At 50.7% G+C, this 23,715-nt stretch overlaps 1 protein-coding gene across 1 annotated transcript; it reads right to left on the bottom strand.

The window, feature by feature from the left end:
- KLRG2 (killer cell lectin like receptor G2) lies at nucleotides 7,999-21,390 on the bottom strand. Its single transcript, XM_018046878.1, has 5 exons — nucleotides 20,530-21,390; nucleotides 15,233-15,334; nucleotides 14,448-14,593; nucleotides 9,563-9,666; nucleotides 7,999-9,091 (listed from the first exon to the last, which is right to left on the bottom strand). The coding sequence occupies exons 1-5, from the start codon at nucleotides 21,323-21,325 to the stop codon at nucleotides 8,971-8,973; spliced, it is 1,269 nt and encodes a 422-aa protein (XP_017902367.1). The 5' UTR covers nucleotides 21,326-21,390; the 3' UTR covers nucleotides 7,999-8,970.

Raw genomic sequence — 23,715 nt, 5'->3', positions numbered from 1 at the left:
GCTCCTGGCCTCTTGGGAAACATACATTTGTTGACCTTGATCAGTGAGGCAGGTAAAGCAGATTTGACTAATCCTCATGCACCATCTCAGCCCACTGCATCTTTGGATTATTCCTCAACCTTTTATTTAAGTGTTAAAAATTTATCTTTTTTGACTGTACCACACAGCTGTGGGAGCTTAGTTCCCTGAATAAGGATCAAACTCGTTTCTCCTGCAGTGGATGCGCATTTTCTTAACCACTCATCCACTGAGAAAGTCCCTTGTTCCTCAGTCTTGAGGAAGGAGTGGCAATGCCCACTCTGAATGCTTTTTCCTGAAAAGGGTTGTGTAGACCTAAGAAGGACTTGAGTAATGGAGCAGTTAGCACTCATTTGAAAATGCTCTTATTTCTGATTTCGAGTTAACATTTTGACCTCAGTAAGCAAACAGCACCTATATGCCAGCTGTCACAGCATTCACAGGCCAAAGCTGGTAATGAGAAAGATGGGGAGGGGAGGGTACTTACAGAATGTAAGTGCAAGACATTGATAAACTTCACACATCAAGTTAGGGGTCAGTGGCTTACTTTGACCTAAAGTGCCTCAGTTGTTAACCAGTTTAGCTGAAACACTTAGATATTAAATATGGAAGAGACATGGGCTGGGAAAATAAAGTATGATTGCTACAATATGCTGACCAAGTGGACTCTTAAGGGGAAAGACAGCCAGGGTTATCTGAGGACACAAGGAGAGGCCTGAGTTTCAGCTTCCAGGGGACTGGAAATTGGGTTGAGTAGTCCAACCTGACCTTAACATCTGAGGGCTCTATATCCTAAGTGTCAGTGAAGGTAGAGGTGGTGGGAAATTGCTGACAGGCATAACTAAGGGGTCAGCATGATCAAATATAGAAAAAGGTTTGGGGTAACATATCCAACAGCTAGAGAGAGTACCTGCTTTTGCCAGAGTCTGAGAAATACTAATCATTGTTCTTCCAAGCCCGGGAGGTCAAAAGTCCAGAAAAGACGAAAGAACGGTCATTCTGGTGACCTAACAAGTTATTTAAGTAACTTACCTTCTGGAGAATTTTATTTAACCAGAGCCAGCCCTGCAGCAGTCTTGTTCACCTTAGTTTCTTCCTCACGGCTTCTTTCTGGAAAGCAACTTAAGATCTGCTAGGGACTCACTTGCCCATTCCGAGAAGTCAGTGTCGGGTATGGAACCAGACAAGGTTTGAGTGACCTTGGGTGAGGTTTGTTTCCTTTCTGCAGCAGGGTCTCTCTTTCCCATTGTGTTCCTCAGAAGGTCCAGTCCAGCAAGGCTGGCACTGATCTTCTAGATGTTTACCCTTCTAAGATTCCAGGGTAGAGGTTCATTGTCTCCTCTAAGAGTTTCCTGGGGAACTTCTGCCTGCCAATACAGGGGACACCGGATCAATCCCTGGTGTGGGAATATTCCATGTGCCACAGAGCACATAGCTGCTTCGGGGAGGCACTAGTCCAGGCACCAGTTAGATCCTTGGCACTTTCACTGACAAGGGCCCCGGTTCAATCCCAGGTTGGGGAATGAAGAACCCACAATCTATGTGACTTAAAAAAGTTGTAGCTGCTTCCCATGAACCTTCCCCATCTGACGGTCTAGAGACTAGAGACCAGGCTTTTCAAAATTTCTCCAGACACCTTAGTTATGAAAATAGTCTCAAAGCTAGATATTTGAAACAGAGTAAGTGGCCCCCATATTGATCAGAAAGTCCAAAAATTGATTTCTTACTGTCAGTTCTGCGAGGTTCTACATGCTGGGAATTGATGGACTTGGCAGGATTTAGGGGAGCCCTTGGGGTCCTTGGTTTCCATCATTCTCAGCTATCTCAGCCATCTGGTGTGCCACTTGTCTTACCTTCTTCCAGAGTCTTCCTTAGGGTGGCACAATCTTTTCTGGGGTCCCTCCTGTTTGAAATATGCACAGTGGTGCCGGGGGTGTCTTTTTTTCTTTTGGTTGTGCTATGTGGCATGTAGGATCTTAGTTCTTCGACCAAGAATCAAGCCCACACCCCCTGTGGTAGAAGTGTGGAGTCTTAATCACTGGATTGGCAGGGAAGTCCCAGAGGCCTCACTATTGATTGCCCCATTTATGTAGAAGCTTGGGGCCTCCTACCTTTTGCCGAGTCCCTTGTAGGGTCTTCACCTTGGTCCAGCTCTTCCTCTGTGAAGACAGAGTGGCCTGTTTCATTCTCTTGTTCCCTTCTGAGCCTGCCCTGCCATTAGAAACTGCAGGCAATCTCAACAGGTTAAGACATAGGCATTCCAAGAGCACCTTCCATTTTTTGTGTATGGTAGAAGTGGGAGGGGGCACTCTGACCAATAAGTCTTACTAACCACCTTTAGATTCTCTGGGGCCTCAGGGTCTGTATCTGTATAATGCCTCTAAGCTTTGAAGACCCTTGCTAGAAATTCTGAAAGACCCTCTTTTGGGTTTCGTTTATCTCTTGAACTTTTAAAGCTTCTTCATTTGCACATCCCTCTGAATCAGTCTCAAGTTTTGGCCTATCCCCAGCATTCACGTCCCACTTAGCATCCGTTGTTGACATAGCCAGGCTCACAGCCTCCCACGCCAGCTTGCCAGGGCTACATAACTGCCTCCTCGTGAGTTTTATCCAGCACCATTCTGCGATCTGAAATGAGAAGGGTATTGAATGAATTCTGAACATCTGCCCAGGTCGGATTTGAAGTTTAAAAAAAGAATTTTTTTTTTTAAATGAAACAAGAATTCTTCCATTCTCTTTGCTTCGTCTCTATAAGTTGGCATATTGTTCTTCCAATTAAATAAATCTGAAGTTGAAAGCGAGACTGGACCCAGATCATTCCCATTGGCTGCCCGGTCTCAGCATTCACATCCCCAGTGGGGACTTGGCTTGCTGGACATCACCCCACCTGAGTTTGTGTAGCTCCCTGGCCCAGTCAAGTGACAGGTATGAGAAGGGCGAGATGACTCCTGTGGGCCCCTCAGAGACCGGAGGGCCCCAAGGCTGAGGCTGTGCTCAGACAGTGGAAAGAGCCGCCGCCTCGCGTAGGGTCGACAGCAAACCCCACTTTCCACTAGGATTAAGTAAAACGTTTCTCTGCCTTCCCTTCCTGTTGGACCATAACCTGACATCTTTGCACAGGTTTATTCTGATACAATCACTGTACCTAAGGTACTTCATCCCATTTTTCTTCCCATTTACAAAGTAAACCCAGTTGCAGAGGGATGTTGTAAATGCAGGATCCATTTACAGGCCATTTTGCTCAGGAGTCTACAGGATATTGTGGTCGTGCTGTGTTACCAAAAACTACCATCACTTTCTTTTCCATGGATTCATACCTGAAAGTCTCCCAATTTTGGAAAATGCAGCCTAGAGGGCTGCAAGGGAGAACTGAGTACTTCCCGTTTTGAAGGGGCTTTGCTTCCAGGTGGTCCCAGTAATGAAGTCTTTCTAAGGGTCCTTGTTGCCATTACCAAGCTCAATCCCCAAGTCTCAACTCTTCTTATTTACTTATTTTTGGCTGGGCTGGGTCTTCATTGGTGCACGCATGGGCTTTCTCTAGTTGCAGAGAGCGGGAACTACTGTATGTTGTGGTTCACGGGCTTCTCATTGCAGTGACATCTCCAGTTGGGGGGCGCAGGCTCTGGGGTGCTCAGGCTTAACTGCTCCACGGCATGTGGGATCCTCCCAGGCCAGGGCTTGAACCTGTGTCCCCTACATTGGCAGGCAGATTCTTTACCACTGAGTCATCAGGGAAGTCCCCCCAACAGGCAATTCTGAACAGCTGAAACAATCAGATGAAGATGGACAGAGACAAGACCCAAACAAATAAGATCAGCAACCAAAAACCCCTGGCCTCCAACGCAGGTAGAGGGTACCTCAGCAGCTGTGACCGTTTGTACTGTCTGCCAGAATCCTTCCTGGTAGACGGGCCCCCAGCCCATGACCTGGTCAGGATTATCGGATGGTTTAAGCACGGCTGGATTTCTCTGATGCTGTTACTCACCCACAAGACATCTTCCAAACCAGCTGCTGTGAAATGAAACGTCAGTGGCACCTGGCAGGGGAGATTCGGGGGAGGTCCTGGAACAAATGGACCCGGCAGCTGCTTGGACCCGTCCACGGGCTCTCAGTACCAGCCAAGGGCCAACCAGCATAAAGTCCACCTGTACTTCCCCTCCTACCTGGCTCCACAAACGTGTTACCCAGTCAGCTTTGTCCTGCCACATTGCACAGAGAGCCAAACGCTGAGATGCCGAGTTTGGGGACAAAGAAAGGGTTTATTCCAGCCAAGAGAGGAGATGGGAAAACATCTTGAATCTGACTCCCGGAAAGGGAGGGGCTCAGTGTATGCACAGGATGACAAAGAGGCAGACTGGTGAGGGATGGGGAGAGGAGACTGGAAAGAGGGGCAGGAATCCTGCTGTGCACAGGTATAATGAAGCTACAAGGAGGCTATGGGAGCGGGCACCCACTCAACGCTGGCGGAGGTGGAGGGTGGGTGGTTCTATCCAGCCTTAACCAGCTTAGCTGAGGCTCCAAGGTCCTGGAAAATAGCCCAGGCAGACACTGTTCAGGCTACCTGCTGTTTGAGAGGACACCCAAGTGTCCTTGATTAGTGGAGACAGGTGAAATGGATTTGATCAATCATCACCTACCGTTTCAAAACCATTGCTCCTGTGTCTGTAAAGAGCAAGGCCATCTTTGCTTAGGTCTATAGCCCAATTGAGTCAAGTTCCCATTTGGAAACCAAGCAAAGTGGATAGAGTTAATGACACCCCTAATTGACTTTGGTCTGGACTCCTGAACCAAACACTGGCCAGAGGGCTGGGACCACACGGCGTACGTTAGGCTTAGATGTATCAGGTGCCTCCCAGGTTATCGCTGCTCACCTCCACCTGCAAACTGGCGTCACTGCCAGACCACATGGCTATTCCATGGTGGCGGTAGGAGGTTGGAGCTTATAGGGAGAAGCCCAGTATCCCTGATGATTTCTTTGCCTGAACACACACCTGTACCATACAACCCAGTAACCCTACTCCTAGATATTCAAGAAAATTGCCAGCCTCCTTCCACACACAGACTTAATATTTAAATGTATAGTTGTATTCATAATGGCCGTAAACTGGAGACAGACAACTAGAGAGATGATAGACAGATTCTGACTTATCCCTACAAAGAAAGGAACTCCTATCAGTAAAGGTGGCAACCTGAACATGTCTTTAAAACCTTGTGCTGTTGCTAAAGAAGCACACACACAGAGTACATAATGTACAGTTCTGTTATGTGAAATCCCAGAACAAGCTAAACTTCAGTTTGCCTGGGGCTGGAGGTCAGGAAAGAGAGCACTGACCACAAACGGACATGAGGGAACTTCCTGGAGTGTTGGAACTACTCCATGTCTTGACTGGCAGTGGTTTGGGTGCCTACAGTCTTCAGAAGGTACCCTCTTTATTTTTTATTTTTGGCCACATCATAAGGCCTGCAGGATCTTAGTTCCTTGACCAGGGATCAAGCCCATGCTCCCTGCAGTGGATTCTTAACCACTGGACCACCCAGGGTAGTCCCAAAAGGTACCCTTGAGATGAGGTTATTTTCTTTGCAAATTATACCTCAATGAAGTTGACAAAATATACTTTTCCTGGTGATAATACGGACTCTTTTAGACAGTGTGTCTCACCAGGAAAGCTGGTAAAAACCTGACTTGGGAGTCAGTACCCACCCCCTGCCCATCTCAGGATGAGTTGTGTGTGCTACACATAGGTGACTTCCACAAGCGAGGTGGCCTCTGAGCTGCTGTGACCTGCTGGGCCAGCCTGTGTCAGAGGCTGTTCTCCAAAGCTCCAATAAACAAGTGGGTGCTGGTGGCAGCATTACTAGTGTGGATTTCAAACAATAGCAGTTGGCAGTGCCTGGTGGGAAAAGAGCCTAGAAAAATTACTCAAGAGGAATTCCATGCAGACCAACCTGCTGTGTGACTTTTCCAGCTTCCATTTAGTAGAAAGGGAAACACACACTCTGAAGGTGAGGTGAGGCTGAAACTTGGGAAAACGTATCTTGATGTAAGAGATAATTACAGGTTGTAAGAAAAGGCGTTCCAGTCACAGGAACCCTTTCTAAAACCAATAGTTCTCAAGCCAGAATCACATCAAGTTCTCAAGTTCTGAATCACATCAGAATCTTTTCGACCTTTTAAACATTTCCATTTCTCTTTTTATCGAAGTAGTACACAAATATGGGTTTTTTTAATTAATTTTTTTTATTTCTTGGCTGCATGGTACAGCAAGAGGGATCTTAGTTCTCTAACCAGAGATCGTACCTGAGCCCTCGAAGGGGAAGCTGGGAGTCTTAACTCCTGGACTTCCAGGGAAGTCTCAAACATGGTTTTTTTTTTTTTTTTTTTTTGAAGTGAATATGGTTTTATCTTAATAGTACTAAAGGATGTATATTTACAAAAAAGAACAAACATCAGTCCCCTTGTAGTCTCACTTCTGTTCCTTAGACATTTAAGCTTTTTAACCTTAAGTGTACAGCTTGATGAATTTTTACACATGTATCCACCTAACCTCACCCACATCAAGATCCAGACCATTTCAGCATCCTCAAATACTCTGGCACCTTGTCCAGTTAATACTGCCTTGCCTCAAGACAAGTATTCTCATGACATCTGTCACCATCAAATAGTTTTAAGGTGACCATCTGAAATGATTTTTGCCATTTCATCTAGTGAAGTGAGAGTCACTCAGTCCTTTCTGACTCTTTGTGACCCCATGGACTGTACAGTCCATGGAATTCTCCAGGCCAGAATATTGGAGTGGGTAGCCTTTCCCTTCTCCAGGGGATTTTCCCAACCCCAGGACTGATCCCAGGTCTCCTGCATTGCAGGCAGATTCTTTACCAGCTGAGCCATCAAGGAAGCCCATTTCTTCTAGTATTTTCTCCATAATTCTAAATAACTGTACACTGCTATTCCTTGGTTTGCCAACTTTGGACAGTAACTAGGAGCTTCCTACTTTAGTAGATCAAACTTCACTTGTTTACTCTCCTTCCTGACCCACTGACAGAGAAGGCAATGGCACCCCACTCCAGTACTCTTGCCTGGAAAATCCCATGGACGGAGGAGCCTGGTGCGCTGCAGTCCATGGGGTCGCGTCTGAGCGACTTCACTTTCACTTTTCACTTTCATGCATTGGAGAAGGAAATGGCAACCCACCCCAGTGTTCTTGACTGGAGAATCCCAGGGATGGCAGAGCCTGGGGGGTTGCCGTCTATGGGGTCACACAGAGTCGGACACGACTGTCGCAACTTAAGCAGCAGCAGCAGCAGCTTACCCACTGAAGCTGAGAAAATCTCAGGTTTCTACACCGCAGCACCACACCACCCACCCTGGGTACCTGGGTCCTTTAAGCACCGCAGGTGATCCTAAGTGGCACTGAGCCCAGAGGGCTCCAGGCCGGTGATGACCCTGAAACTGACATGAAGCCAGCCTGACAACACCAGAATGTTTGCCGAGAAGGGCCCCGAAGAGAGTTAAACTAGGACACGTCATCAAGCTCTGGACTAATTTGTAGTTGGAAGGAAGTCATGAGAAATACCAGCGTGTTTCTAAGATTTTTATTGATCATCAGGTGTGTTCTCACGGCTCTTCACCCCTTTCTCCCAGGCAGCCACACACTCTATACACGTTCTTAGTTTAACTCGACCAGCAGAGCTTTCTCTGAGGAGTGTGGGCACTGGGCCTGCCTGCCTTTAGAGGAAGGCTGGTTTGCACCTGATAGGCACCATAAGCAGGGCAGGCAGTTTCTTTCCTTTGGAGAAGCCTCTCCAGCCCAGAAGGGCCTCCCAGGTAGTGCTAGTGTTATAGAATCTGCCTACCAATACAGGAGGTGCAAGAGACGTCGGTTCAATCCCTGGGTTGGGAAAATCCCCCCCCCGGAGGAGGAGATGGCACCCCTCAGTCCAGTATTCTTGCCTGAAGAATCCCATGGACAGAGGAGCCTGGTGGGCTATAGTCCATGGGGCCTCAAAGAGTTGGACTCAACTGAATGAGCCTGTGTGTGTGTGTGCACACACTCTCTTCCCCCCACTTTGCTGCCATGCCCTTCAACCCGAAGACCCCTCACTGAACCTCAACTGGGGAGCATCTCCAGGCTGTGTCCCCATGGCTATGAGAGGCAGCGCTGCCTCTTGCCTCCCCACATTTCTGATTCCTTTTTCTCACTCAGACCCCAAGCTTTGCAGCAGCTTCACCAACCAAGAGGGGGTGCTCCCTGGGTTTCCCCTGCCTGGATGGCTCTGTAGTCGCCACATCCTCTCAGCCTCTGACATCATCTGGGTGGATGCCCCACCAGCAACCCGCCGATGCCAGTCTGCACAAAGAACCTTACTCTCTGCCTGCTCCCGGGGCAGGGACAGGACCTGCTTCCTCTCTCCTCTGGGGCGGCCCTTTCTCCTGCCCCGTCCTCCCCACGCTGTGGGTGCGTGGGTGTGTCTGGCCACCTGGAAAGGGTCTTTATAGCAATGACATCATTGCTGCCAAATCCCGGGCATGAAATAGCCTCCTCTGCGGGCTCGAGAACCGAGGCTGGGATCACCTGTGAGTTCTCTCTGTTCCTCTCGGAAAGGGCACGTGCCTGTGAGGCAGCAGGTATGTGAGAATGGGGAATGGCTGGTTTAACGAAGGAGAAACAGGCTTAGAATGCTTTAAAAAAAAAAAAAACACAAGGTCACAGCAAATGCACTTGAGCAGCTAGAGATCCAGCGGGGGCTCAGCCTCGGGGCCACGGCGGCTCTCCTCTCCTGCGGACCCCATCTTCCTGCCCTGGGACACGCTCCCTGGTTCTCTAGGACTGTTGAGCACCGAGCGGGGAGACCTGGGCACCCGGTCCAGGGAGGAGACTGCCCCAGCTCTCAACCTGGCCTCCCCGGGGAGCCACAATCCCCCAGCAGACTCAGGGCCAGCAGAAACCTAAGTCACTTGGTGCCCTTGGCACAGACCCAGGGTCTGGGGGAGGCACAGTCCGAAGCCACCAGCTTGCCTCCCTCCAGGCGCCCGCACTCGAGATCCGGCTGGTCCTGGTCTTCCTCTGGGAGCCTGGGGAAGGGTGAGAGGATGGAGAGGCCTTCAGGAGGACGGGCCCTCCTGGCCTGTGCGGCCGATGCCTGTGTACTGCTGGGATCGCCGCCTGGAGCCGGGGTCAGGGAAAGAGCCCTGGGGCAGGAGCCAGGAGGCCACAACCCCTCCTGCCCCAGGTGTCAGCTGGGTGGCCCTGGGCAAACCACCAAACCTGAGAGGCACACCCCTTATCCAGAGAAGAGGGTGACAGTCCTTGGGCAAATGCATGGGGGACCCAAACAAAGGATGGCATGATGGGGACTAAGTGAAACTGAGATACCCATCCTAGGAGGGGGATGGAGAAGGGGCGGGGGGTGGGAGAGGACTCAACCTGGGGACAGGTGAAGGGGAAGGCTTCCGGGTCCCTCTGGTGCTGCCGTGATGTCACGCTGGTCACACAGGGGGCCAGTACTAGCAAACGGGACAGAGGGGCCAGCCACAGTCACTCACAGCTGGGGTGGCAGGGGGGTCCCGTCGATCCAGTGCCAGCCCTGGGGGCCTCGTCGGGCTCCCACCCAGGAGTACTTGGTGACCGGGTGTCTGCTCAGGAAATCCTGAGGAAGGAAAGCAGCGGGTCATTCTCAGGTTACTGGGACGGCTCACCTGGGCTTCCATCCCCCTGTCCGATCCCCCCACCCCAGCTTCCACAAGTTCCCAGCTCCCCAAGCCGGAGACGTGACTCATCTCCCCAAACGCCAGGAAGTGGGAAGCTGTATTGGATGCTCGTTGGTTGACAGGCACTGTGCTCAGGGCTGGGGACCAGAAATGGGGGCGATCCCCTCTCAGCCTTCAAGGGGTGAACAGACGTGACCCTCCATCCCCACAAGCAATGCACGATGGGTACTGAGCAGACAGAGAAACAAGGAAGCTCTGAGAAGATGGTGAAAGGCATGGGGAAAGCTGGGAGCTACAGAGAAATCCAGGTGACAGACAGCAAGCAGCCTCGCTGGGCGGGAGGCTGCAGAGGTGGTCAGGGAACAGATGGTCAACACCACAGTAGCCAGCAAGAAGAATAAACTACATTACATCCACTCAGGAAGTATTGTTAAGGCCACTAAAGGGGACTTCCCTGGGGTGCAGTGGGTAAGAACCTTCCAATGCGGGGGGACGAGGGTTCGATCCCTGGTTTGCGGAACTAAGATCTCACGTGCAGAGGAGCAACTAAGTCTTGAGAACCGCAACTACAGAGCCCTCATGCTCCAGAGCTTGTGTTCCGTGATGAAGACCCAGTGCAGCCAAAATCAATAATAATAAAAATGTTTTAAAGAAAGACCATTAAAAATAAGGGTGAGTATGAAATCCATGGGACAACATGGGGAAAAGTTATAGTATGTGAGAGGTTAGAGTCCATGAAAAAGCTGAATTAAAGTTGTGGCCTGATTATAAGAATGAAATACACTATACACCCGTGGACACAGACACACGAGGAACAACAAAAACCAAAACAAGGATGTGCAGAGAGCTGTTGGAGATGCTTTTTTCTTTTAAATATTTGTCCTCAATGTCATGTTTTTAGCAATGAATTAAAGCAAAAAACCCGTGTTTAAAAATGTTGAGGGGGGCAGAGTGGGAAAGAGGCTCAAGAGGGAGGGGATATATGTATATTTATGGCTGACTCACGTTGTAGTATGGCAGAAACCAACACAACATTGTAAAGCAATTATCCTCCAATTTAAAAAAAATCTTCAACTCAAGATGTTTCCATGTCCTAAGCCCTGGTGTAGGGAACTGGAAGGTGGAGGGGTGGGGCAGCTGTCCATACCAGCCCAGTCTTTGCAGAACATAAATTGTGCTATGTCACAAGAGCGGTATCATGGTTCCTATTGCTCAGATGGGTAATTCCACTTTGGGGAAGAAATCCAAGAACAGAAAGAGAAAATGAACGTTCTTAAAATTTCCTGCTGCTATTTATAAAGATAAAATGGAAACCACCCAAATGCTCAGCAGTCAGGAAATAACTAGGCAAATTATGGGATATCAACATGATGGAAAATTACAGTGCTCTTAAAGATGACAGACACACTGAAGACGCAGTTAGGCAAGAAAATGTAAATATGAAGTCATGCCAAGTGGGAAAAAGCAGACCATGCCAGCAAGCCCATGGCGCTCACCACGCTGAGCAGCACACACGTTAGTGATGACAGGAAGTGGCCTGGCACACATCTGACATAGGCTTAGTTCCTCTCCACCAGTGTTCAGGATGACAGAGACAAAAGTTGTATGTTTGACCCTGGGGATTAGGAAGCAAGCACGGGGACTTCCCTGGTGGTCCTATGGTTAAGACTCTGCACTTTCACTGCAGAGGGCGCAGGTTCAAGCCCTGGTAGGGAAACTAAGATCCAACAGGCTGTGCAGCATGACCAAAAAAATAAAACCCACAGAAAGGAAGCACAGAATGATGCCTGCCCCCTTGATGACACTATTTGTCCTTCAGGTCTCAGTTTAAAGGTGACTTTCTGTAGGGACACTGCACTGAACCCCTCCCCAGATCACTACAACCTTCATAGTTTGGAGCTTGGTGTGAGACACTGAACTCATCAGTTTTCTGTATCAGTGAACTTGGTGAGGACTGGGGGCCTGCCCTATTGATCACTGACCGTAAGAGCCCAGCACACAGCAGACCAGCCCAACAAAATGCAACCCTCCAACCCCCATGTCACAGGTAACACACAAGCTGTGAGGCCAGCCCTGCACCCAGAGGTGTTGGTGCAGACCCATCCCCCACCCACCCCTTTCAGGAACATCAGCTGGTCAACAGCTGGGAGAGGAACCTAAAAGAACTTCCAGACTGAGGGGTGACAACCTTACCCCTTCTGAAACCCCAAAGACCAGAAGACCAGACTGTACAAGGCACACACAGCCATTCCTGGGCATTTCATTTCCTCTCTGGCTGGATTCCACAGGCTGGGGCCCAGGGGCAGGGCTGGGTGGGAGCTTTGGAGGGGATGAGAAGGAACGTGGGCTGGCTTTGAGCTGTGAGTCCGAGGGCAGGGCACTCCTAAGCATCTTACAACTGTGGCTGCAGCAGATGGGCTCCTGCTGCCCAGCCCCGACCTCCTGGGAACAGTCACTGCCTAATCACCAGATCTTGGAGCTTCTTCCAGTGCTGAGAAGGCGGCTATCACTGCAGAGGAGCACTATGGGGCCTGGCCACCCCTTACTCAAATTCTGGTTCTGTGACTTGCAAGCCACTTGACCTTAGGCAAGTTCCCTGACTTTTCAGAGCTTCAGTGTGATCCTCTGTAAAGTGGGAAGATGTTTGCAATGAGGCCTGAGATCATGTCCACAAAGCCAAGGGCGTGTAGTATACACTCATTAAATTAAGAGTCTCCAGTCTGCTGGGTGGTATGTAAATCTTCGTGTCTGATCCCAACATACATGACTTCATCTGATGCTTGGCATTGCCAAGGTGATCCTACCCTTCCCTGTCTTAGCTCCAGGCCATCTGGCTCTCTCCCTGGGCCTTCCCCACCCAGCTCCACCCATTCCATTCCTTGCAGCTCAGAGTCCACTAACCTGTTCCCATTGTTAGCGAAAATTGTGGTGTGGGAAAAGCACTGTTTAGGGATAAAAGTCAGAGAAGGCAATGGCAACCCACTCCGGCACTCTTGCCTGGAAAATCCCATGTATGGAGGAGCCTGGCAGGCTGCAGTCCATGGGGTTGCAAAGAGTCGGACATGACTGAGCGACTTCACTTTCATGCATTGGAGAAGGAAATGGCAACCCACTCCAGTGTTCTTGCCTGGAGAATCCCAGGGACGGTGAAGCCTGGTGGGCTATCTATGGGGTCACACAGAATCAGACATGACTGAAGCGACTTAGGAGCAGCAGCAGCAGCAGAGATAAAAGTAAATTCTAAAAATTTGGGGGGCTTCCCTGGTGGCTCAGATGGTAAAGAATCAGCCTGCCATTCAGGAGACCTGGGTTCGGTTCCTGGGTCGGGAAGACCTCCTGGAGGAGGGTATGGCAACCCACTCCAGTATTCTTGCCTGGAGAATCCCCATGGACATAGGAGCCTGGCGGGCTACAGTTCACGGGGTCACAAAGAGTCGGACATGACTGAGCAACTGAACTGAACTGAACTTCCTCACCCCTGGGAAACCCAGCTGATCTTAAACCAGTGGCTAGTGAATCTAATGATTGATGGCACATGTGTGCAAGCTAAGTTGCCTCAGTCATGTCTCTCTGCGACCTGTGGACTATAGCCTGCCAGGCTCCTCTGTCCATGGGATTCTCCAAGCAAGAATACTGGAGTGGGTTGCCATGCCCTCCTCCAGGGGATCTTTCTGACCCAGGGATCAAATCTGTGCATCTTGTGTCTCCTGCATTGGCAGGCACGTTCTTTACCACTAGTGCCACCTGTGAAGCACTGAAACGTTCTCCTTTCCTCTTAACTTCTTGAGGAAGAGGAGCTGTGGCTATGTCGGGCTCTGTGTACTTCTGGCACTTTGGCGTGTCCCAGGGGTCCCTGCCTCCCAACTAGTGAGCCCAGCCTTTGCCAGCCAGCCCAGCCCCTCTACCAGCCGCCGGCCTGTCCTCAGCTGCTCTTTCCCACCCCTGTCTCGGTGCCTCCTGCAGCTTCTGGCCCTTGTCCAGAACTCAGGAGAATTCTAGAAGTCCACAACCATCATATTCAGGATTTTAACTGCTTGAGACCCAAGTCTTCACTTTGGTCTTTTTGCAAGGGGCATTTTGGAAGTTCCTTTTTGAAAAAAGCTTATCAAAACTTTGTGATATATTTTCTGATTATATATACTTGTGTCACAAATGATTGATCCTATGTGCTAAGTTTTAAAAGAATTTAAGATCCATTTGCGATTGGGGTAGTTCAGCCCATCTCCCCTCTTGGAGGACCCCAGTCACAGGAAGGCCATTTATTCAGGTGACATCCAAAGTCACTGTGGGCCAAACCTGTCTGATGTGAGGCTGGAGGGCAGGGACCTGTTGCTTCACCAGTTTTCTGATGACACTTGCTGCGCTGAGTGAGTCTCAGAAGATGGGCTGCTAAGTCCTTGCCCAGTTCACCCTCCACCCCCCATCAGCTCCAGGCATTCTCTAGGGATCCACCAAGTTCCCACTGGCCTTCACTTTGCAGACCCAGCCAGGCTGGGTCTGGCAGAAACCATTCTATTCTGATCTCTTGGGCTACCATTCCTCTACCATTTCCCCCTACTTCTAGAGCATACTATTTGTGGAACACCTAGAACATTCCAAAAAGCTGGAAAGAAGAAAAATAATCACTTGTAACAATCACTTGTGGGTCCAGTGATAACCATTAGTATACTTTCTTTCAGTACTTTCATGCCCCTCCCCTGCCCACCTCCCCCCTTCTCACCTGGGTGTGTCTCAGCAGGGGGAGGGTAGCGTGGTGGGCTGAGCAGAAAGCCTGGCTGGTCTCCCAGGCCTTGGCTTCGGCAGCGAGGTAGTAGCAGTGCCCCTCGGACCACATCCAGCCCTGGGGGCATGGTCGGCATCTGATCCCTGCAGCACGGAGAGCGGAGGTGAGCACAGGGTAAACTGTACAGAGCTCAGGGTTGGTATGGATGTTCAAATATCAGGGGGCAGGTGCGGAGACACGGAGCCGGCGAGCCTGGAAGGGGAGAGGGAAACGAGCAGGGGGGGCGGGGCGAGCACGGGGGCGGGGCGAGCACGGGGGTGGGGGCGGGGCGTGCGGCAGGTCCCGGGAAGGCTTATGCACAAACTGCATCCACCGGGAAGGGGTTCTAATCCCTTACCTTTGCTCACTGAGCCCCCTATCTTTGTGCATCTGCCCAGGGGGGTGTCTTTTTCTTCTTTTTTTTTTCTCAAAAGACTTTTTGGATTTGGACCATTTTAAAAAGTCTTTATTGTACTTGTTACAATATTACTTCTGTTTCATGTTTGAGGTTTTTGGCCGCGGGGCACGTGGGAGCTCAGCTGCCCAACCAGAGACTGAGCCTGTACTCCCTGCGTTGGAAGGCGAAGTCCTAACCACTGGATTGCCAGGGAAGTCCCTGGGGATGTCTTTTACTAACTTCACAAAGGAGCTGGAAGGACTAGACACCCTGCCGGTGGAGCAGGGGAGGAAAGGGGATTGGGGAGGGGGAGGAGAGGGGTGAGGGTGGGGAAGAAGTTCCACACCTGTTTTCGAGGCCAGGGCCACAACGGCCATCGCCAACACCGCCAGGAGCACGGCCATGACTGCCAGGGCCCAGCGCAGGGACCTCATGTACATGGGCAGCCCTGGAAGTGGGGGAGGGGAACACCAGGAGACACAGGTTAGGATATCATCGCAACTCAGGACCATGCTGAATCCTACAAAAGCATCACACCCACCTCAGCACCCACCCCCTTGGCCCATAACACCAGGATAAACCATTCAATTTAGGTCCAAACTTCATATTTGGGAGAAAACTGCTAGAAGATATTCCACTTCATAAGTAACTAGGAGACAAGAGATTCTCTTCAAGTGAGAGAGTTAAGTGGCTAACAACCATTAACGGAGCGCCTGATGTGCACAAGAGGCAAGGCACCAACAAACACGGAGGAGGGGGCAAGGTCCCTGCACTCAGGTTGCTAACGGGACAAAGATACCAGGAGATAAAATTCCACAGGAGAGAGGGCCCAGGGCTAGATTCACAGTTCAACAGACCCTCCAATTCAAGTTTAAGTCCTGACTCCATGGGACCCTCAAGTGTTCTTGGTGTTTTCCCATTTTAATGTTGGAATCACACCTGCCTCTGCTCTCTTGCTCCAGGTCACTGGAGACCACTGGTGAAGCATCAGGCAAAGAGTGCTTTGCAGGCTGCAGAGCTCTAGACAAACGTGAGCAGTCAGCTGCTCAGGGACCGGGGGACCAGATGGCTGGAAAGAGGCTGCGGAGGGGAAAGGAAGACAGGGGACACTCCAGGAGGGAGGAAGGACTCAGATAGAATGTGTTCAGAGGTCACCTTCTACCCCGTAGACAGACTAACTGGGGAGACCAGAGGGGAACACCTGGAGAACAAAACATAGTCAGTGCTTGCTCACAGACATCGATAGTTATAAGCAGCTTTCCACCTAGAAAGGCACGCGCATCTGAAGTCACTGAGCACTCAGGATGGGACCTCGGCCACAACTCAGGTGTGAAATCAATCAGAGCAAAAACATCTTGCTGCAGGGGGCCCCGGACCCACCCAGATCTTGGGGATGTGGGTCAGGAATGCCGCATAATTGGTGTGAGGGTCTTAAGAAATCAGTCATATTTCCCAAAGTCTAGAACAGCAGAAGTAAGTCTGTGGCAAATATTTCATTATTTTGAAAAGATCAATTCCATTAAAAAAAAAAAAAAGCCACATACATTGTATATACCCACCATCTGATTCCCTTTTTGTATCTGGTATTGACATCTCTGATGTCACACCCTGTGCTGCTTTTCTTCACGGCTCATCCATTGTCATCCAGTCTCTATATTTTGACTACCTTTCCCAACCCACAACTGAAACACGACCTGCTTCCTCCTGTAGTCAAATCCCACAGCTGGGGCAGAGCCAGTTTGGGAGGACTCACAGTTTATTCACCTGGGGCAGCCAAGGGGCATTATAAAAACTAAAATACACACTTTCAAATACAAAACTTGCCGGAGGACTCAGAGGGCTCCTGCCACTGAGGCCGGTGGCCTCTGTCCCTCCGGCTGAGCTCAAGCATGCTGGACACCACTCTCTCAGCTCCACTTCCTCCAGACACTCAGAACATTCTTCCTCTGAATGTCCCTCACCTCCCCCACGCCATGCCATCGCAGACTGCCAGGCCCTTTTGTTTTCTCCAGAGTAAGGACTGCCGGAGGGCAGGGTCAGGGCTCTGTTTCCTCCCTGATGTGATGGTTGTCTAACCAGCGGGTTAGACAACCACTGAGATCCAGCTGTGGCTCTCCTGCCCCGACAGTGCTGGGGAGGAAGCGTTCTTGGCACGTGCTCACACTCTGAAGTTAGTGCCATCCATTGAGTATAGATTCACAGAGCACTGCCAGGTGTTGGAGATTTGGTGAGATGTAGGCTGTCACCAGCCATGCCCCGCGGGGCTCGGGAATCCTGAGGATACTCACAAGAGGGATGCTGAGCTGGGCAGCACAAGGGCCCGTGGAGCACAGAATAGAGACACCTACCAGCCTTGGGACCAGATGAGGTCACTCTAAACCAACACCGAAGGGGACATATTCTCCATCCCAGGATCCAGCTGTCCCTCCAGTTTTAGGCTGTCTGCAAAAAGTGACTTCTCTTCTGGGGTGCATGCTGCCATTGAGAACATTCCCTGAGTCTTTTTTTTTTTTTTTTTAATATTTATTAGTTTGTGCCAGGTCTTAGTTGCAGCATGTGGAATCTAGTTCCTTGACCAGGGATTGAATCCAGGCTCCTTGCATTGGAGCTCGGAGTCTTAGCCACTGGGTCACCAGGCAAGCCCCTCCCTGAGTCTTTGATTTTTCAGTTTACATGGGGCCAGCACCTTTGGGACAGTTGCCCCCGAGAGCAGTGAAGAGACAAAGCAGTGATGTCCCCTAACTCTCTCCACAGTGGCCTCTGCCCTCTCGGGTTCACAAGGAGGGGACATGAAACATCTGGGTGGCAAAATTACTGTGCTGGGGGCCTGGGCAAGTCCCCCAGCCTGTGCCCTCAAGTGCCCTGTTGTTGAGGTAGGTCACTAGCTTGATCCCTTCTGGTAAAGGCCACAGCAGGCAGAAACCACACGCAGAGTTGCTCATCCAGGCAGCCTCCCTCAGACCAAGCCTCAGCCAGGTGCTGGGGACCTTAAAGTTCTCTGATCCCACACTTCCTAGAGAGCAAGCCCAAAGCACCAGTGTCTGTGTGCACTCTGCAGTATTTTCTGTCAGCTGTCTTCCCCCTATACCCTCAGAATTCATCCTCATGCCCCCAGGTTCCTTGCCTCATGCCCAGAGCTCTGTTCCCACGTGGCTGCTGCTGCTAAGTCGCTTCAGTCATGTCCGACTCTGTGCGACCCCACAGACGGCAGCCCACCAGGCTCCCCCGTCCCTGGGATTCTCCAGGCAAGAATAATGGAGTGGGTTGCCATTTCCTTCTCCACATGGCAGCACTCCCTAAGTCTGCCTCTCCCCAGGACACCGCTGACCACATCTTCCTCAAACTTTCTCCTTTTGCAGCTGCTTTGTATCCTGATTCTCTTCCTACCACCTATACTTTTCTTTCCCAGTCTGTGACTGGCTCCTTTTGGTGCCAGTTCTTTGGTGATGCATGGCTTGCAGGATCTTAGTTCCCAGATTAAGGATCGAACCTGAGACCCCTGTAGTCAGGGCTTGGAGTCTTAACCACTGGACTGCCAGGGACGTCTGACTCTCCTTCCTTTAAATGACATCACTGCCTGGAACTCCCAAACGCACCTGCTTATTTCTTCCCCACCTCTTTCCCCATTCTCCACTCTGGAAGGATAACCCAATGAATCCATCACTCCGCTACTCATAAGCAACTTGGGAGGTATCCCCACTCCTCCTGTTCTCGCATCTTCATGGGCACAGTGGCCTCGCTCACTAATCCTACCTCTTGAACCCTCCCTCCTACCCCTGCCACAGATCAGGCCTTCATCGTCTCTGGTTGAACAACTGCTATCACCTCCTAAGGTCTGCCTTCCTTCAACCTCATGCCTGTCCCAACCTTCCTCCACAGTGCTGTCAGAGCTCATTTTCTAGTCATTTCCTTATTACCCCACCCTTCAAACAGTAAAGAATCTGCCTGCAACACAGAAGACCCTGGTTCAATCCCTGGGTCAGGAAGATCCCCTGGAGAAGGGAATGGCAACCCACTCCAGTGTTCTTGCCTGGAGAATTCCATGGACAGAGGAGCCTGGCAGGCTACAGTCCATCAGGTCATAAAGAGTCGAACATGACTGAGCAACTTCTATTATTAATCTGATAAAAAGCTATAGACTCATTCTGGTAGACAGAATAACGTCCCCTTAAAGATGCTGGTAAAGAATCCACCTGCCAATGCAGAAGATGTAGCTTTGATCCCTGGGTCGGGAAGATCCTCTGGAGGAGGAAATGGCAACCCACTCCAGTATTCTTGCCTGGAAAATTCCATGGACAGAGGAGCCTGGCGGGCTACAGTTCATGGGATTACAACAAGTCAGACACAGTTGAGCACACAGCATGGCAGCAAAGACGTCCATGTCTTAATCCCTGGGACCTGGGAATATGTTAGGTTACAGGTACATGGGGATTAAGGTTTCTTATCTGCTGACCTTGAGATGGATTTCTGGGTGGGTCCAATGTAATCACAAGGGTCCTTATAAATGGAAGAGGAGGACAGAAGGACAGGAGAGTCAAAGATGGCAGTGGGAGGCTTCAAACAGACATTGTTTGGTTTTGAATATACAGAGGACCGTGAGCTAAGGAACTCGATCACCCTTAGAAACCAGAAAAGGCAAGGAAACAACCATCTCCTGAAGCCCAGAATGGATCACGGGGGTTGATAACTGGACTTTAGATCCCCGAGCCTACATCAGATTTCAGACTTACAGAACTGCAAGATAATAAAACAGTGCCATTTTAAGCCTCTGTTTGTGCCAGCTTGTTACAGCAGCACCAGAAATCGACTACACTTCTCATGCATAAAGTGTGCTCCCACCCAACTCTGCACAAGTTCCTGAGTGATCGGAGTCCTTGACCTCTATCATGTCCAAAAACAACCTCCCCACCTCCGTCATAGAGCCCCTCGGGATTTGCAGCCTGTCCAGCTGACCCATCCTTCCACTCGGCTGGCCAAGCTGTTAGCAATGTGTCTGTATCTAGCTCCCCAGGGTCCCTGTTCCTGTTGGCTTTCTACCTAGAAGGAGTCTACCACCCGCAACTCCTTAAGCTTCTTAGTTGAACGAAGCTTTCCCATGCCCTCAAGTTCACCAACCACTCCCTTCTGCTTCCGTGTCCAGGATTTTTATACTTAGGATCTTTCTTCTTCCCTGCAAACCCCCACGCCGCGGGGCACGCCCCCCACCCCTCCCGCCCAGTCTGGCCTGTTGTCCCCCCGCAGTAGCTGCTGAATGGATGAGTGTTAGGGGCCAAGTGATCCCTGATATATGGGAGGGAAAGAGGAACCCTGGGCCTAGAGAGGTCGGCCAGCCAGAGCCAGGAGTAGGTTGTTCTATCCGGTCGCCACCACCGTCACGTGATCCTGAAAGCCTTCCTCGCGCCTGGAATTCCTTCCACCCCTACTTCTCAAAGATGCTGCGCACACTAAGACGGAACGCGAAAGTTCTTGGAGGGTCAGGGAGGGAGAACAGTGGTTTTATTTTTTCACTACCAACAATTTGAATGATAACTACGTAGACCTTAAAGTTATTGGCTCTAAGCCAGAGGGACCGGGTGGGGGTTCCTCCACTCCGGTGGCTCAACCCCCACCGGGCAGCGCTGCTCCCGGCGCCCGCGCGCTTACCTACGCGCTTTATGATCCGGGACATCTTCTTGTCGCCGTCCAGCTCGGCGTGCGGCAGGAGCACGGCATCCTCCCGGCAGCGGCAGCGGCACACAGGGGAGCCCGGGGACTCTGCGCGCCCCTCCGCCGGTCTGGCGCAGCCCTCGGCGTCGAGGCCGCGCTCAGTCCCGGCGGCGGCCGGCGGCGTGTCGCGGCCCCACGTGCCTCCCGGGGACGGGGTCCGCCGCAGGAGCGTGTGCGCGGGGGAGGCGTGGCGGGAGAAGCCCGGGGACTCGGGCACCGGGACGGTGAGGAAGCGTGTGGAGGGCGCCGGCGAGGGCGCGCAGCTGCCGCCAGCCGTGCCCACAGACTTCACGCGCACGTCCACCTGTAGTTCCACCGGGGTCCAGGCTCCCGGAGCTGGCTCACCCGGCGCGGCCTTGGGTATCAGCTCGGTCTCAGGCATCTCGCCGTCCCGGGGCTGCTCGGCCGCGACGGGGTCCGGAGACGGCGGCTCCGGGCCGGTCGACGCCTGGCGGCGGAAGGCGCCATAGCCCAGGCTGGGTGGCAGTAATCGCAGGGGCGCGGGGCGAGGCGAGGGCAGCATCTTCTCGCCCGACAGGTCCTGGCCCGCGCCCGCCGCCTCTTTGGCGGGGGCCAGACTCAAGCTGTTCTCGGGACTCTCAGGGCGCCTTTCCTCCACAGGGTCCTGCGGCTGCTCCAGCTCCGGGACCTGGCTTCGCAAGGACTCCATTTCGAACTCGGCTCCGGCTCGGTCTTCCCTCGACGCCCCCAGCGCCGCCCGGGCCCCCTCCATCCTGTGCGCAGAGGAGCGGAGAGACGCCGAGCGGGACGCTCCTGGGCCCAGGTAGGGGGTTAGCGTCTCCTCCCGGGTTGGGATTGGTCCAGAGGAGTCGCTTAGGTTGTCAAGCCACACCCCTCCCTGTCGCCACACCCACTCCCTCCTCCCAAACCAGGGCCCCGCTGGGATTGGCTATGGCCCGGGTTCTGTTGGCCACGCCCCTTCAGGCTCCCTTCTGACTGAGGTTTCACTCAGAAAGACAGAGCTGGGAACAGACTCATAAGGGGGATCCCAGAGTTCAGACTCTTCTTTTTCTTGTCCCTGACCCCAACCGTTTCTCCCTCTAGCGCTCTGGACTGTGCTGATTTTTGAAAGTTATGGCTTGGGCGGAGAGCGGTTGGCCAAGCCTGTAGAAATCCTGGGACCTCAGTAAAATCAGCGGGTCCAAAGGAAACGGGCCTGCTTGTGGAAAGGAGCAGAGCTGAGTATCTGGGGAAGGAGCGGGACACCTGAGAGGTCGCCCCCAAGGCAGAAGTCGCAGGGACACCTACTCTGGAGGCCCGACTCCCACTCTGCGAACTCAATAAAGACTGAGAGATTAATAAGCTTGAAAATGTGTATTTTCACCGGGACCAGTAATCTAAATACCGTTAAAAATATATAGATTCCTGGCGGACTCCACCTAGACCTACCGAATCTCATAAGGGGATAAAGAGGCCAATTTTCAACAAGCGCCCCAGGACTTCCCAGGTGGTGCTAGTGGTAAAGAACTTGTCTGTCAAGGCAGGAGACATAAGAGACTCTAGTCTGATCCCTGGGTCGGGAAGATCCCCTGGAGTTGCTGCTAAGTCACTTCAGTCGTGTCCGACTTTGTGCGACCCCATAGATGGCAGCCCACCAGGCTCCCCTGTCCTGGGATTCTCCAGGCAAGAACACTGGAGTGGGTTGCCATTTCCTTCTCCAGTGCATGAAAGTGAAAAGTGAAAGTGGTCGCTCAGTCGTGTCCGACTCTTAGCGACCCCATGGGCTGCAGCCCACTAGACTCCTTCGTCCATGGGATTTTCCAGGCGAGAGTATTGGAGTGGGGCGCCATCGCCTTCTCGGCAAATTATGCTAAGAAATTTAAATAAAAATTTTTGAAGAGGAAAAAACCTTGTATTCTACAAGTCCCCTGCCACAATTATCTAAGCTTTTCAGTAATGCAGCAGCAGTATCATTTCAATGCTTTGTCAAACTAATGGCTCCAGAATACTATAAGCCAGGCTTCAGAGCAAAATTAAGATTTTAGTTTTACTAGTTGAGCATTTTGTAAGAAATCACAACATAAGTCTAATATAAACATATGTGCCTTGAAGACACTGCTATCAGATAAAATGTAAACAGTTTCAAATATGAATTAAACAAAATTATCCCCAGTGAGTGTGGGGATACTAAGAAAAGTGTCCGTTTCTATAAACATCAAAAAGTATTTTTAATTAATTCTTCACTGCATATAAATGTCTGCTCTATTTGATAACTGCAGCAAATACAATAAACACAGTTATCAAACATCAGCCTGAACCATAAAGAAATCTTTATAAACAAAGAAATAATAAAATTCCTAATAATCTGAGATACAGAAGTGAGAAGGATTAGCAACTGAGTATCTGTCTATTGGTATTTTTAAAATTTTACTTAAGAGACCTCAAGGTTAACATTTTAAAATAATTTGGCTACATTACCATGTAGTATTTAATAAGTTTATTTGGGCTTATACCATGAAAGTATCATCTGACTAATCAAAGAATTTTAAAATAAAAATACTAGTAATTTTGATTTCTGTCAACATATCTGGCCCAAACCATGTTTTTCAAAAGAAACTGGATACAACAGCACCCACTGAAAAACAAAGGTGGGGAGAGGGGCTGTAATTAATAAGGAACCAATATGAACCAAATCTCCCTACAACACAAGAAATTATTAATCAAATGTACTTCAGATGTACTTTATCTTTGGGGTTTCTGGGTATGTCCTCACTATAAAAATAACCTAAGTTAAACAACTGCTCCGTTACACTGATACTGGATCCAAATCAAAGAATCAAGCCGACTCCTGAAGATATCCTCTGTGCCAGGCAATGGGATTACAAAGAGGCATTTAATTAAGACAAGCTCTCTACCCTCAAGGAGCCCATCACTCTCCTAGAGAAGAGAGGGTATTAAATACAGTAACAACAAAAGGGGCATGATCCAAGTGCCAAATGAATGTCTATAATGGATGGAATACTATCAAATAGTAGTACTGCAGGGATTCTAGACTAGAATGACCACAGGACTGAAGAGGTTAGAGGAGGCTTTGTGCAATACATAGAAGCCATTATTTGAAGGAAAGACAGGCCTTAGACCAAAGGAATGGGGAAAGAAGAG

This window comes from Capra hircus, chromosome 4 (genome assembly GCF_001704415.2).
Source record: "Capra hircus breed San Clemente chromosome 4, ASM170441v1, whole genome shotgun sequence".
Taxonomy (NCBI): domain Eukaryota; kingdom Metazoa; phylum Chordata; class Mammalia; order Artiodactyla; family Bovidae; genus Capra; species Capra hircus.
The sequence above is the reverse complement of the archived record's forward strand: the minus strand, read 5'-3'. Positions and strand labels throughout refer to the sequence as shown.